The 15,274-nt window shown below is 46.2% G+C and overlaps 1 protein-coding gene across 1 annotated transcript in view; it reads right to left on the bottom strand.

Moving 5' to 3' along the window:
• The window catches only part of Tnfrsf19 (TNF receptor superfamily member 19), a 69,991-nt gene that overhangs the window by 30,586 nt on the left and 24,131 nt on the right, over positions 1–15,274 (bottom strand). The window contains exons 3-4 of the mRNA XM_059273071.1: positions 11,669–11,847; positions 4,390–4,475 (exon numbers count right to left, since the gene is read on the bottom strand). Of these exons, the coding sequence (XP_059129054.1) occupies positions 4,390–4,475; positions 11,669–11,847 (265 nt within the window). The remainder of the gene's footprint in view (positions 1–4,389; positions 4,476–11,668; positions 11,848–15,274) is intronic.

Below are 15,274 nucleotides of genomic sequence, written 5' to 3'. Positions count from 1 at the left end.
TGTGACAAAACACTCTGATGAAAGCGACTTAAGGAAGGGTTTAGGAACTAAAGGTTTGGTTCCTTCTCCAGTGTGAGGGTACAGTCTATGATGGTGGGAAACATGGCAGGAGCCCGAGGCAGCTGGCCGCACTTAGCACACAGGCAGGCAGGTGACTGCTGGTGTTCAGCCAGGTCTTCCCACTTCAATTAACCAGATCAAGATAATCCCTCACAGGCATGGCCAGAGGCTAACCTAACTAAGAAAACCCTCACGAGTGTGCCTAGAGGCGTAAAGTCTAGGTGATCGCTGAGCCTGCCAGCTGACTGTTAACCCTGACGTCACCGGCATCATTCTCTGTAGGAAGTTTGGAAGATGTATTGTGATAGCATAGAACGGATCCCGGCTTTGGCCGGCAGAGTTTTGTCCTCTAGCTGTGGCTCTGCCTTGCGATGTGACCTGGGCAGTCACTGTCCTCTTGCTCCCTGGACAATAGGAAGAATAGTACTCAGGTAGTGGGTCTGGCACATAACTTAGTGAACTAGTGTCCAGTGTGGTGCTGTAAGCCCCAGAGATGACTCAGGACCTCCACCTCTGTGCCGGTCTGCCTTGTTCAGGCCATGCTCTCTCTCGCCTGCCTCCTGCCTTTAGTTCCTCCTGTCCCGAGCATGCCCTTAGGGAATATGGTAGTCCAGGAGCTGGCTCCTCCGAGGACTGTGTCCGGACACATCTACCTCTGATATAGGTAACCAGCAAAGGACAGTACAAACGGGGCAGCCTACTCTTGGATCTGCTGATAGCTGAGGAGCCCCGAGTTCAGCTTGTTGTTTTTGTTTTCCTTTCCCATTCCCAGTCCCCACCAGATGCGCACTGAGAACCTCCACAGCAGTGTGGTCTGAGAGGGTGAGGCTCCCATCCACCCACAGCCCCTCTGCCAGGTCATTAAGAGCGCTAATTGGTGGTAGTGCTTGGTTGATCTTGGAACATGGGGCTGACGGTGGCATTGTTGACAAAGGCACTTTATGTCAAATTTCCAGCTGCAGGCTTTGTTCTGACTGTATCAAATGTGCACCCAGCTGAGACAGTAAGGTGAGAGAAGAAAACATCCAAGGCATTTTAGACCTAAATCCTGCCTTGGGTCTGATGAGAAATGGAGAATCTGTGGGATTTTTTTTTTTTTTTGAGTAATGTTTATTCAATATGGAATGCTGATGTGGTTGAGGTAAGTGGTTTAGCAATGATTCAAAGTGGTTTTCACCCGAGTACAACTGTGTTTAAAGTGTTTAAACTAGATGTTTGCTTTGTTCTCCAGGGCTTTGTACAACAAGCCACGTGAGCCTGAAGTCATACCCATCAGATAAATCCCTGCATGTGGGAGAAAGAAAAGCTGGAGCTTCAGTGACCTGCCGGGTTGGGGGCTGTGCGTGGCGCGGCCCTCAGAAAACACTCCCAGCTCCTCACATCCATGCCTAATAAGCCACACTGTTAAACAGTGATTATTTTCTAATGGCAACTTAAAAGGCCTCCTTATGGAATGAATCAAAGTCATTTCAAAATTAACTTTAAAAAGAAGTTTGAACATATTGGACATTTTTGTTTGCTTAAGAGGGAAAAAATAGAGGGGAAATACCAATTCCCCGCCCCCCAGCAACACATTTCGAACACCAGAGCTTTAAAATCCAGCAAGCAAAACACAAAACGCAGCATTTTGAAGTTTTCCAGTCTATTTCCTATCTGTAGGGAGGGGCTGGAGACAGCTCTGTGGGGGAGCAGGTACGTGTGCGAGGCCTTGGGTTCTGTCCAATAGGGTAGGTGACTGTGCTGTGCACATTACTTGTACCCACTCCCACTTCAGATATGGCTTTTCCTACATATTACTCATAAGCGTCGATGAGCATCGTGTCACAGAAATACCTGTACCAAGGCTGTCCCTGCTAGCCATGTCGCTGTTCCTCTGCACAGGTGGGCTGGAGGCTTTGCCATTACCGAAGACTGACACACCCCTGCCCTCCTGAGGGCCTGTGTGTCCAAAGGTACTTTGACTTGTTCTGTTTTTGCTTTTCGCTGATGCATTTAGACAAGGTATTACTCTATATTCCAGGCTTGCCTCAAACTCAAAGCCATCCTCCTGCCTCTGCCCCCTCAGCACTGAGACTACAGACGAGTCACCATGCCTGAGTTGACACTAAGACTTCCATCTCTCTACATGCAGTGCTCAGCAATCTGATCGTCAGGTGCCTGGAAAACATTCTTTTTTTTGTTTGTTTGGTGTGGTTTGGTTTTTTGAGACAGGGTTTCTCTGTGTAGCTTTGGGGCCTGTCCTGGAACTCACTCTGTAGCCCAGGCTGGCCTCGAACTCACAGAGATCCGCCTGCCTCTGCTTCCCGAGTGCTGGGACTAAAGGCCTGCACCACCACCATCCGGCTGGAAAACATTCTTTTAAAGAAAACAAAAACAAATTTTAAAAGACATGAACTGAAAATCTTTGGAAACCAAGAGCAGTGTGAGTCCAGGTTTGGTTTGGTTTTGAAGAAGAGAAGGCAGGGTCCTGGAACCCTTCTCAAATCTAATACCCAGGGTCCTTGGGACCACAACTCTTTATCTGAGCCTGGAAGCCCCAGCTGAACCTGTTTCCACAGACACCCTTAAAACAAACCCCACTGGCTTGAGCAGGCTTGAGGCAGCCTGAAGGATGCTTTCTTCCCACAGCCTGGACGCTCCAGGGCACAGGAACCCCTCAGGGGGGCTGAAGAAGAAGCTCTTTGTGGATAAACTGAAAAGCCCTGAGAATAAATCACAACAGGAGGCGCCATGCATAATTTCCCCCAAAGACTTCCCGATCTCCTTTGAGGAGATTAGTTAAACTCTGGACCGCTTCCCAAGGAGGGTGCCAAAGACAGCAAACTTCTTTGACAGAGATGAAGCTTACCAAGACCCCAGGCTCTCTCCATCTGAGATGTGAAAGTCCTCAGCTGGGCCCGCTGTGCCTCCAGCCTCAGGAATATTTTTCTTTACTTTCTAGAAAGTTTGACCCATGGAGAAATGTCTACCTCTATACGTTAAACTAATCGATTGTCTTTTTCAAGTTGTATGACCAAAGACTGCATAAGACATGAATGTGAGTTCTGTGTTCAAAGGCCCTTTCATGCTATCTAAGTTTAGCTAGAACCCTAAAGGCAAAACATTCCCAAGCCTTGGGATTACATCACACCAAACCCAGCACATGAAGTGTGTGGGGGAGAGAAGTACCTCAGCACTTTCCAGCTCTACTGTACATCGGCTGTACTGACGTCATTTGTTCAATGGCAAGTAGTGACAGATGAGCTTGCCTGCTAAAACACATGGTTGAGCAGGACTAGGTCCTTGAGTTTTAACTGGCAAGAGGACATGTCATGTGTATGCATAAAGAGGATCCATCGGTATCTCCTAGACAGTAGATTCTTAGAGTCTATGGTCTGTTTTCTTGTTGTTTGTTTGTTTTGCATTTTGGTCATTTCAAATGAAGAACACAAAGCAATGTATTTTCGTAAAGGTAGTAGAGTATGGACTGCAGAAGTTCCATAGCCCTCCTGGGACCTTATCAAACAATGCAGGCACTAGCAATTGTTTGGAAGGAAGTCTTGTTACAGAAAGAAGCAGGAGGGCAGATACCATGGATTGAAAAGTCTACCCAGCAATGATCCCAGCGAGGCTGTGCCAATAGGTGCCAGGGGGAACATGCACCTCCACCCTCCTGCCTGGACATAGCTTTTCCTGTGTATTGAAGCCCAGCTGCAAGCCGTGCTGGGACAGCAGACCATGCCTCACCCCTGGCTGGACCCCATCCTTTGCCTGTGGTGTTTCTTAGCCAGCTTTGCTTAGCATTAAGACAGTGAGCAGCCACCATGCGGACTTAGAACACAATAAATGCTCTTGTTTCCAGGGGGGCAGGGGACAAACCACAAAACTAATGGTCACAAAGACTAATGTCAACACAAAGACTCAAGTGTCTCCTGTGCTGCTGCCCCCACCTTGGGCGAGTACAATGAGTCCTCTCTCCTCACTGATTTGAGAGGTGAGAAAAAACGAAAGCCAGGAAGTGCAGGGACTGGACTATGGAGGGCAAAGGTGTCCCAGAAGGAACTTCTGAAAGGCAGACCCCCCTGTGTGATCCTATCAGGGTCAGCGTGTTATATCTGGGGATTAACACCTGGACAGCCCAGTGAGGCCAGGTCTCCTGCACCAAGCATCTGAGAGGAAGCATTCAAAGGAACAGGGAGCAGCAATGCAAAGTGACTTTCCCTGGGGGATGCAAATCAAAGGTCGCTGTTGATGAGATTCCACTAAGGTCTGGATAAGAGCACACACTAGGGGTCCCATAGTAGAGACAGGGTTTTTTAAGGGCCTGCTGCCACTTGGCACATCACTCACAGTGTGGTTCATAGGGAGGAGGTGGGTCTCCACAGGGCACACACTCCATGTCTTGAAAACCCACAAGTTTGGTCTTCCGGTAAAATCTGGAAGAGGAAGGAGAGAGTCCTGGTTATTGGTGTCGTCCAAGCTCACTGATGCAGCCGGGTGTCAGTCACATCATCAGTCACCAGCTGCCTCTAGAACCAGCTCTTGGTGAAGTAAGAGGCACCCAGAGGCTGACCAGATGGTAGACACTGTACAGACTTGGTTCCCTGCATAAAGCTCCCCAAGTAGGGTGGGATGCTGGAGAGGAAATCTGGAGTCAGTGGGCTCTGGCAATTCTGTTGTGACCTAAACCACAAACACCTCTTAAGTAAAGTACTAGATTTAGCATTTGAAATTTAGGAGCCCAAACGCAGCACATATATTTTCATTAGAAATGTTTGTAGGGATGTTACATACTAAGTATTAATTGTGGTTGCTTCTAGATGGTAGGAATTCAAGTCATTCAAAACTCTATCAATAAATTAATAAATTAAATTTATTTAAAAGAAAACATAAAGCATAAACAACATAGCTAATGAGCAGAATCAAATTAAAAATTATGATTACACTACTGCCTGTAAATTAAACTACAAGGACAAACTTAGAATCATCCCTGGGAAAGTGAAGCTATAACTGAAGAAGAGACCAGGAATCTGTTCTCCAAGGAGCATTATTCATAACCAAACCAAAGACTGCATGGATTAAATTGTTTTCTGACTGGATGGTGGTGGCGCACGCCTTTAATCCCAGCACTCGGGAGGCAGAGGCAGGAGGATCTTTGTGAGTTCGAGGCCAGCCTGGTCTACAGAGCGAGATCCAGGAAAGGCGCAAAGCTACACAGAGAAAGCCTGTCTTGAAAAACAAAAACAAAACAAAAACAACAACAAAAATGTTTTTTCTGGTTTTTCGAGACAAGGAAAACTGTCTATGTATCCCTAGCTGTCCTGGAACTTGCTTTGTAGACAAGCTAGCCTCAAGCTTCCAGAGATCCGCCTGCCTCTGCCTCCTGAGTGTGGAGGCCTGCACCACCACCGGCTGCCTGGCTAAATTGGTTTTAAATGCTTAAACTCCTAAATAAGCAAATGAATGCAAATTGATTTGGAAAGCAGGGAAAAGGTTAGTGCATACACACAGGGTGTGGGGGTGGGGGGGGTTGGGGGGGATGATAACAGAGGCCCTGGTACCATCCCTAGAACCAAATAAAAGTGAAAACACTAGAGAGAGAAGAAAACAAGCTTTAAGGTTTACTAAACTGTATTCACATACTCACAGCCTGGCTTTAACTCTAGTTTCTCAATCTTGGCTTTTTTAAATTACAACCAAGGTCTTCAGTCATTACCACTTGACTGTAATTCAGTGACTGTCCTGTGTACCTGTGACCTTAAGTTTCCTGTGTGGTGTGAGCAGGTTGGTGACTCTGGAAGCGACTGCAGTTTGAAGAAGGTCTTAGCTGAGTGTCCTTGTGGTGGCATCCCTGTAAACCTGGGAGACTGAGGCCAGGCAGAACTACATAGGGAGACCCCTCAAAACAAGACAGGACCCCAAACTCTTAGATTCTTTCTTTCGGTAAGCCACCGAGTAAAACAGCGGCCGACCGAGCTCTGGACGTTTCTGCCTGACTGTCCAACGGCACCTGTGGTTCCTCTGGCCTTGCCTGGGCACTGTGCCCAGGCAACACTTCCTGGCTAATGCTTCTTCTCAGTCTTTAGCGGGCATTCAAACACGGCAGAACTTCTTCGCCTCCAGTCTCACAAGCACGCTGGTTTTCGAATACATTATCTATTTTAATAAATTATTTTGGCAACTGGACTTTTTTTTTCTTATTAGGGAAAACACAGACACCAAAACAAGTCTTATCACAAGGGGAATTTCTTATTTTTAAAATGTTAAATAATGTCTACATTCAATTCCAATACCTGATCTATCTCTACTTTTAAGTGGTTTTAGAATATGTATTTTGTGCCTTTAGTGTTTGCTGTTGAAAATGTTGGATATTACTTTTTTCATTTTCTTTTACACAATAAGTTTTTCTGTCAATATTTAATTTTTTGTCAATATTTAATTAAATTATATTTGGTAATTTTCTTGTATTTCTGTAACATTAGGTCTTATTCTCAGATCTTTTTTTAATTTTTATTTATTTTATTTACTTATTTATTTTGAGATGGTCTCTCTGTGTAGTTTTGGTGCCTGTCCTGGATCTTGTTCTGTAGACCAGGCTGGCCTCGAACTCACAGAGATCTGCCTGGCTCTGCCTCCCGAGTGCTGGGATTAAAGGTGTGCGTGCCACCACCGCCCGGCTTATTCTCAGATCTTTAATGCATTTGAGGTTGATTTTTGTGCAGGGAGTAAGGTAGAGTCCAGATTCACTGCTCCCTCGTAGATATCCCATCTTCTCGACTCCGTCTCCAGGAGAGCCGTTCTCTTCTCACTCTCTGCCCTCGGCACCAGTCTCAAGATCTGTATCCGCAGGGGCTGACTCCCCTTCGTATTCCTCTGGCCTGTTCGTCTGTCTTTGTGCCCATACACACGTTTGATTTCTGTAGCTTTGTGATGTGCTTCAAAAAGAGGGAGTATGAGTTCTTCAGCTTCCTCTGTTTACATTGTTTGTGCTCTTAAATGAGTGAGTTTATTAAAATCTGGTAGGAAACCACTGTATCAGATATTATTTGAACATATTTTCATAGTCAAATCTAACTTACCCAGTTTTGGATTTGGTCCCACTGTAAGTGGGGTATTAGCCATCCAGCCCAGACCTCATCAACAATGTCACAGTCACCTATGGACAAGATCTGGGCGACAGGAGAAGAGGACAGAAAATGTGCAAGCCAGTTGGGGCAGCTCTCAAGAGCTAGAGGCCAATGGATGGTTTGAGGGTAGAATGGGCATGGGACAAAGAACGGACAGATGGCTGAACCCTTCGGTGAGACTTCCTGGCTCAGTGGGCGCCCACCTAAGCAGGAGGCTTAGGGAATATTCCACTGGGGGAATATCCCTGCCCCTCTGCTCACAAGCTGTGTGACTAGAGGCATCAATCATCGCTCTAAGGACCAGTGTCCTTCTTTGTAAGGAGTGGACAGCGCTCCTTCTGACTCTGCAGTATGGTTTTGGTGACAGTACGACCCACAGAAAGTGTCTAGCTAGTGCGAAGTGCTCATTAAATGGCTCGGCCAGCAGAAGCACTGAAGAGCTAGAGAGGGCGGGTTATGCTTTCAGCCCTGGGCTCTAGTTCCCCCACAGAAGAGAAAGGATGGGCCACACGAGGCCTGCAGTCACATTGATGTAAATAGCCTCTTCTAGTCTGGTTTCTACTGCTGCAATGAATACCACGAACAAAAGCCTCTTGGGGAGAAAAGAATTTATTTCAGCTCACAGTTACAGTCTATCACCGAGGGAAACCAAGGCAGGAGCCTGGAGGCAGCAGCTGATACAGAAGCCGTGGAGGGGTGCTGCTTACTGGTTTTCTTTTCATGATGTGCATAGCTTGGTTTTTATACACCCCAACCATCTGCCTGGGGTAGCACCACCCACTGTGGGCTGGGCTCCCATATCAATCATTAACGAATAAAATGCCCCACAGACCTGCCTATAGGCCAATCTGATGGAGGCATCTTCTCAGCTAAGGCTCCTCTTTTGGGATAACATTCTAGCTTATGTCAAACTGAGAAAAAAAAAAACATAAAAACAAAAACCAAACAACCTAAGTAGAACACAGCCATGCAAAGCCTTCCTGGTTGTAAGGCCACTTAATGAGCGATCCTGTCCAGTATCTATTTAGTGTTTACAACGGACTGGGCATCACTCCCCAGGAACTTTATGCTTTACATTTTTGTTTCTCCAACAACACTAAAGGATGTCATGATTCTCAGATGACAGCTTGTAAGTTACTGGCAGGAAGGCAATGAACATATCTGGATAGCCAAGGAACTGGGTCTTTGTCATCCCTTAGCTTGTGGGCATTGAAGCCAGCTACACACACACACACACACACACACACACACACACACACACACACACTCACACACACACACACACACACACAGGTCAGACGGTTCCTGTGGGTGTGGCCTCACCACACTGGCTGTGTTCACTGAAGCAGTGAGGCTGAGGAGGCAGGGCTGGCATCAGAAGTGACAATGGCCACCTTGGCCTGATCTTGACAGCACTGACTTTGACGCAAGAAATAGTTTGCTTTCGCCTTCATTTATCTGTCGGCAAAATAGGTTTCAGCTATTTGCCTTCTCCACAGAAAGCTAGTCAAACTATAGGAGTACTTTTAAAATACTGTAGAATTATCACCTGCTCATAGATGAATGCTGCCTTAGAAAGGAGGTAATTTTAAATTATAGAATCATAGAAATAAACTGGCGCATCATTCAAATGTCTATTCATTGATAACTTTCCAGTATCTAAGCATCTGCTTAAAGAATAAATGGGAAGTACGGGGTTGGACTCAAGTGACAATGGGTGGGCTTACACATGAGGAACAGAAGTAGTAAGATGTCCGGGAGCCCCGACACGCATGCGCATGTGCACAGCACACCCCAGTGGGGTTTTTGGTAAAAGCCCAGGAGATGGTTTTGAAGAACCAAGTCCCCAGGTCCTGGCTTCCTGCCAGTCTCTCCAGTGTTTCCCAGCCTAGGTTTGCATTCCTAGGGCCTCAGTTTACCCCATTGCCCAGATGAGGAGACAAGACACACACAGACATGCTTTTATCACAGAACTGGGCTATAGGGCTATAGGGGCATGTCAGATGTTCCAGGCACATTAAGATTAAAACTCTATTAATAGCAGGGCATGGTGTGCCTGCCTGTCATCTAGTATGGAGAGAGAGGCAAGAGAATAGGGAGTTCAAGGTTACCCCAAGCTACACTGCAAGATCCTGTCTCAAAGCAAGGCAAAAGAACAATCCCTATAGCTACCTATACTCATTACTTGGAGTTTTGAAATTATGGTACTTTTTGTTAGTTCAGTTTTTAAATGACAGATTTGTTGAGACATAATTCACATACCATACAAGTTACCCACTGAAAGGGTTGCATACCAGTGGTGTTGTTATAGTCATGCAGTTGGGTGACTATCTCTACAATTGATGTTAGAACACTTTGTCACCCCTAGAACAAACCTGCTAGCCACTACCGTCACCCCACATCCTTCACGGTGATCCCCATCCCTCAGTTCAGGCAGCCTGGGTTGGTTTTTCCATATCTGTGGATTTGCTGTTCTGGGCCTGTGACTAAGGTGACCACCGGATGTGCAGCCTTTATAACAGTTCTCTTTGATTGAACACAATATCTTCCAGGTTCCCCAATGTTAGCAGATATCAGCATTTCCTTCCTTTTTATGGCTGAGTAATAGTTCATTGTTTAGATCTACCCTATGGTGTTTATCCACTCATCAGTTGATGGATATTTGGTTTGTCTGAAGTCTTTCTGGAGCGCTGTAAGAGAACACCTTCTGGAGTGCTGTAGGTCACTTAGAAAAAACAAATCATTTCTCATGGGGCTGGAAGTGAGATGCCCAGGGTCTAGGTGGCAGAGAAAGAGGCCACAAGAGGCAGCCTTCTTGCTGTATCTTCATGAAGGAAGAAACACTGTGTCCTTCCATGGCAACAAGGGCAAGAAAGGGACATATTCCCCCTGCCAGTCTCCTTAGTCAATTCAGGAGAGAGAACCTGTCAGGACCCAAGGTTAACACATCACACACATTTACACCAGAATTCTGGAGGTGACCAACTCAATACATAGCAGGGTTGTCCCAGATTCCCGGCTATTATGTGGAATGCTGCTACAAACATCGGTGTATCAGATTTTTATATGCACAACATTTTTCAAATCTCTTGATCACAGGCTCAAGCATAGAGCTGCTGAGCCTGTGGCATCTGTGCATTTAACTTCTTGAGGAAATGTCAGCTCATTTCCTATTGTGGCCCCCAATTCCCACCATTCACATAGGAAGGTTTCCATTTCCCCACAGCCTACAAACATGTGTAACTGCCCATCTTTTCATCTATGGCTGGCTTCTCTAGTGGGCGTGAGTGGATGTGGTTCGGGTCTGCAGCTCCCGAAAGGCAAGCAGCTTTACTGCATCTCTGCCATTAGCTTGTATTACTAGAGAGCATCTACTCAAAGCCTTTGTTCTTATTTCAAATTGTCTTTTTGAATATTGAGTTGCAGGAATTCTTCACGTACTCTTGATGAGAACACAGTGAGTCAGGTAGCTCTCTCTGCAGAGACCCAGCCAGAACCTAAGGTGCTGCAAAAGTAGCATTCTAAAACCAAACACACATATGAAAAAAAAATAAGTATGTCTCACATCTCTTCAAAACTAAAAACTTTTGGGCCTCAAAGACACCATCCAGAGAGTGAAAAGACAGTTACAGAACAGGTTGAAATGTTGGTAAGTCCCACACGTGACAACAGATGTGCTTGCGTAGACACACGTGGACCTCCCAGGATACATGTCAGTGAGTCCATGGAAGGTTCCCCCCATTCACACCTTCTGTCTCATCTACTCTTACCCTACACCACTTTTTTCTCCTCTTGGGACTCCCCAGGCCTCTCTGCAGAGGTGGGGTTCGGGGTCGGGAGGAGGGAGGTAAAGGACCAAATCTAGAGCTTTGCTCACACAAGGCAAGCACACGATCGCTGAGCTACATCCTTAGCCCTGTCTCTGTTTAAAAATACCATGAGATAGTATTTTTCAAACATTTATCGGGGGAGGGCAGGTACAGCATGGCATGCATGCAAGAGGACAGCTTGTGGGCAGTTAGTTTTCTCCTACTGGGAGGGTCCTAGGGTTCGAACACAGGTCAGCAGGCTTGGTGGCAATCATTCCTACCTGTTGAATGATTCTACTGGCCTGGATGAAGCCTTAAAAAAAGCAAAAACAAACAAAAACCAAACAAACAAACAAAAAAACAGGGCAAGCTCCACATAGTCAGGAATCTCTGCTACTTTCTCCTCTGACCCACTGCAGGGGCTGAGGGAACGCCCAAAGCTGCCTGTCAGTCCCTTTGTCCATTTGTCTCCGTGCTTCTGTTCCCGCGTTTGCAGGAACTCTAGGTTTTCAGGGCACATCCCTTTGTAAGGGTGGCTGCTCTCAGAGGCCGTAGAAGGAAGGAGACAGAAGTTGCAAATGTTGCCCAAACATCCTCAAGTTCTTACCGCTGTGCTTTCAAGTTTGGAGGAGGGAACAGAGACGTGCCTTGGAAAACACTGAATTAAACAACAGAAGAAATGGCCCAACTCACCCGGGCAAGCAGTCCCCACAGACGGCGTCACTGGTGTGTGAGCAGTTGGCCCTCTGAAAACGATTCACTAGCGCGCAGTCCACACATGGCTTGCACTTCTGGAAGCCCCAGTCCTCCTTGAACCTGTGCGGCCTGCAGGGCACACACTGTGCATCCTCTCCATAGCCGAAGCCACATTCCTGTGGGGATTAGTGGGTAAAAGACAGCTATTCATACTTTGCAAGCTTGAAAAAGGAAAGGCCTCCTGATAAAGAAGACCCACCGAGGCCCGCCTTCCCAGGCACAAAGGCAGCCCTTTCAGCAAGTTCAAATGTGTCTTCCCTGGCTAATAATCTCTCTTGTGACCTACCCAAGTGTCCTTAGCCATCCACTTTATTCCAGAGGTGGTGAGCATGTGCATAAGAAAAGGTCTCCCAGACTCCCACTGGGGCATTAGGGCAGAATTATGGCACTTTTCTTCTCTCCTAATTAAGTCAGCCATGTGACTGCTCAGAAGTTGAAGCCCCTGGAACATTCAGATACTTGTTCACCCATCAAGGCAGAAAATAAGCACATCACTATCAGCAGTGCAATCTCAGAAGATAAAGGCAGCTGCGTGAGAGATTTCATAAGCCTTAAAACGCTGACCGGCTGAACGTTTTCTGTGACCGGAAGGGTTGTTAACGATCTGTTCAAACAGAGTTCAAGTGGTACTAAGGGTCACAAGCTAGAGCCTGGACTGTGGCTCAGAGGTAGAGGGACTGCCTAGCATACAGGATGCCCTGGGTTCAATCCTTTGTACTGCAAAGGAAACAAAACACCCAAAGGCCTCAAAGCTCAGGTGTGATGCATATCGGGACACTGCGTTGGCTTTATGGTATGAATGAAATAAGACTCTGGCACCCAGAGGACTACTTCCACAGGTTCAAGAGCAAAACAAGCTAGGGCAATCACAGAATATGACTGTAATGCAGTATAAAACCCAGGTTGCAGCTGTGTGTTCAAGACTAGTTGTTCAATACATGAGGCTGAGGTCTCTGCTGGTCTTCAGCATACATCAGAATCCTGAAGAAGTAGGCTCTGATGCCAGTGAAGGAATGGACTTGCCAGTGAGAGCAAGCAGGGCAAAACTTCCTTCTTCCACATTCTTACATAGGCTGCCAGCAGACAGTATGGCCCATATTAAAGGTGGGTCTTCCCATCTCCAAAGATCTGGTTTAGAAGTGGGTCTTCCCACTTCAAATGATCTAATAAGAAAAAGTCCTTGACGGTTGTGCCCAGCCTCTTGGTTTTTTGCTAATTCCAGATGTAGTCAAGTTATCAACCAAGAATAGCCATCACAACTCCACCCCTTGTCAACTTGACACACAATCTTATCTCCTTATGACCTGAATAATTTCCAAATGAAAACAATAACCAGGTCATAATTACATCTAACATGATAGAACTATCCCACGTACAATCGCAAACTCATTATATATTTAATCAGGTCATAATTATACCTAATATAATGTAACTGTCCCTCATAAACCACAAACACATAATAAATTTTAGAATAGGTGGCAATGTACCTTGAGGGACATTCTTTTGGTATTTCAAAACTTAAATATGATAACCACTGATGGTCTCTTAATTGATGTTGTATTATATGATAAAGATAACAAGGAAAGAAAATACAAATATCTGTATAAACATATTCTTAATAAAATATGACAGAAACATTCATATCAACTATAATCATTATTTCTGCAAGTGGTCATGTGGCCTTAGCTGGTATTTGTAACTACTTTTCCTTACTACCCATTTCCTCCACCATCAGCAAGTACCTCAGCAGGTCTAGGCTCTTTCCTGGAGGAGTGACCCAAACCTTCATTCCTGAGGGGTCTGTGCCCTTTGTCATCCTGCCTGGATTGGTTGTTGTAGTTTCCCATTAACATCACAGGACATGGTAACACCAAGAGACGCCCTAAATGATCTCCTCCATGCCAGACAATCTTTCTTACCTCCACTGTAGAGAATCAATCCAATTTACCCTTGGTAATCTGGATCAATCACCCCTTCTAACACTGTTATTCCTTTCTTAGCCTGTTGGTTTAAGGGCATCAGAAGCCCAAAGTGACCATGGGAAGTCTGAGCTTCCCGTTCAGTGAAATGTTTGTTGTGGCTCCAGCAGGAGCACTACCCCCTCTAGAACGAAAAATTCTAGGCCAGCAGAACTTAAGGTTGTGGAAACAGGAAGCTATAACTTTCCTAGTGGGTCACAGAGGTGATAGTGAGTGGAACTATTCCCTTTTCCACAGCTTGATTCCTGGACCCATGGATTCTGGCTATGGGAGAAACTGCATCCTATGTTAGACCTTGATTCAAAGCATATACCATCTTCTGGAGGATCCTGCCCCAGCCCTCCAGGATCCTGTCACCTAATAGACTTTGGAACTGTGCCATCAAGAGGCCATTCCATCTCTCTATCAGGCCAGCTGATTCGGGGTGGTGGGGAACATGGTAAGATCAGTGGATTCCCTCATTGTGTGCCTACTGTTGGACTTCTCTGGCAGTGAAGTGAGTTCCCTGGTCAGAAGCAATACTGTGTGGAATACCATGACAGTGGAGAAGGCATTCTCTAGGTCCACAGATGGTAGTTTTGGCAGAAGCATTACATGTAGGAAAGACAAATCTATAATGGGAATAAGTATCTACTCCAGTAAGGACAGAGTTGTTCTTTCCGCTGAGGAAGTAGTCCAATGTAGTCAACCTGCCACCAGGTCGCTGGTTGATCACTCCAGGGAATGGTGCCATATCTGGGGTTCAGTGTTGGTCTCCGCTGTTGGCAGATCTGGCACTCAGCAGCAGCTGTAGCCAGGTCAGCTTTGGTGGTGGAAGTCCATGTTACTGAGCCCATACCTAACTCCCATCTCTGCCACCATGGCCACTTTGTTCATGGGCCCATTGGGCAATGACAGGAATGGCTGGGGAAAGAGGCTGACTGTCCACAGAACAGGCCACCTTATCTGCTCGATTACTGAACTCCTCCTCTGCTGAAGTCACCTTTTGATGAGCATTTACATGGGACACAAGTATCTCCACAGCCTTTTCCCATTTGCAGAGATCTATCCACATACTTCTGCCTCAGATGTCTTTCTCACCAATTTTCCAATCATATTTTTTCCAAGTCACTGATGATCCAGCCATCCATTGACTATGGCCCATTAATCAGTGAACCAGGGATAAATCCTGACCACACTGCCAGGGGCCCCTCAAACAGACCCAGCTACACAACTGTCTCCCATATGTAGAGGGTCTAGTCTGTTCCCATGCAGGTTCCAAGCTGCCAGTCTAAAGTTCATGAGTTCCTTTGAGCTTGGTTCAGTTGTCTCTGTAGATTTCCCCATCATGATCTTGACCTCCCTTGCTCACATAATCCCTCTTCCCTCTCTTTGACTGGACTCTCGGAGCTTGGCCTGGTGCTTGGTTGTGGATCTCTGCAGATCAAGATCCCTTTTAACTGGACTGGAGAGTTAAGGCATCCTTGAAGGAAAACTGTAAAGGTATACTGCTGGCCTTGCCAACTGGAAGCAAATTGCTTCTGGTGGTCTTTGAGGACAGTTACTGAGAAAAAGGCCTCAGTAG

This window comes from Peromyscus eremicus, chromosome 9, assembly GCF_949786415.1.
Source record: "Peromyscus eremicus chromosome 9, PerEre_H2_v1, whole genome shotgun sequence".
NCBI classification, from domain to species: domain Eukaryota; kingdom Metazoa; phylum Chordata; class Mammalia; order Rodentia; family Cricetidae; genus Peromyscus; species Peromyscus eremicus.
Note: the sequence above shows the minus strand (reverse complement) of the source record. Positions and strands in the feature narration are given on the sequence as shown.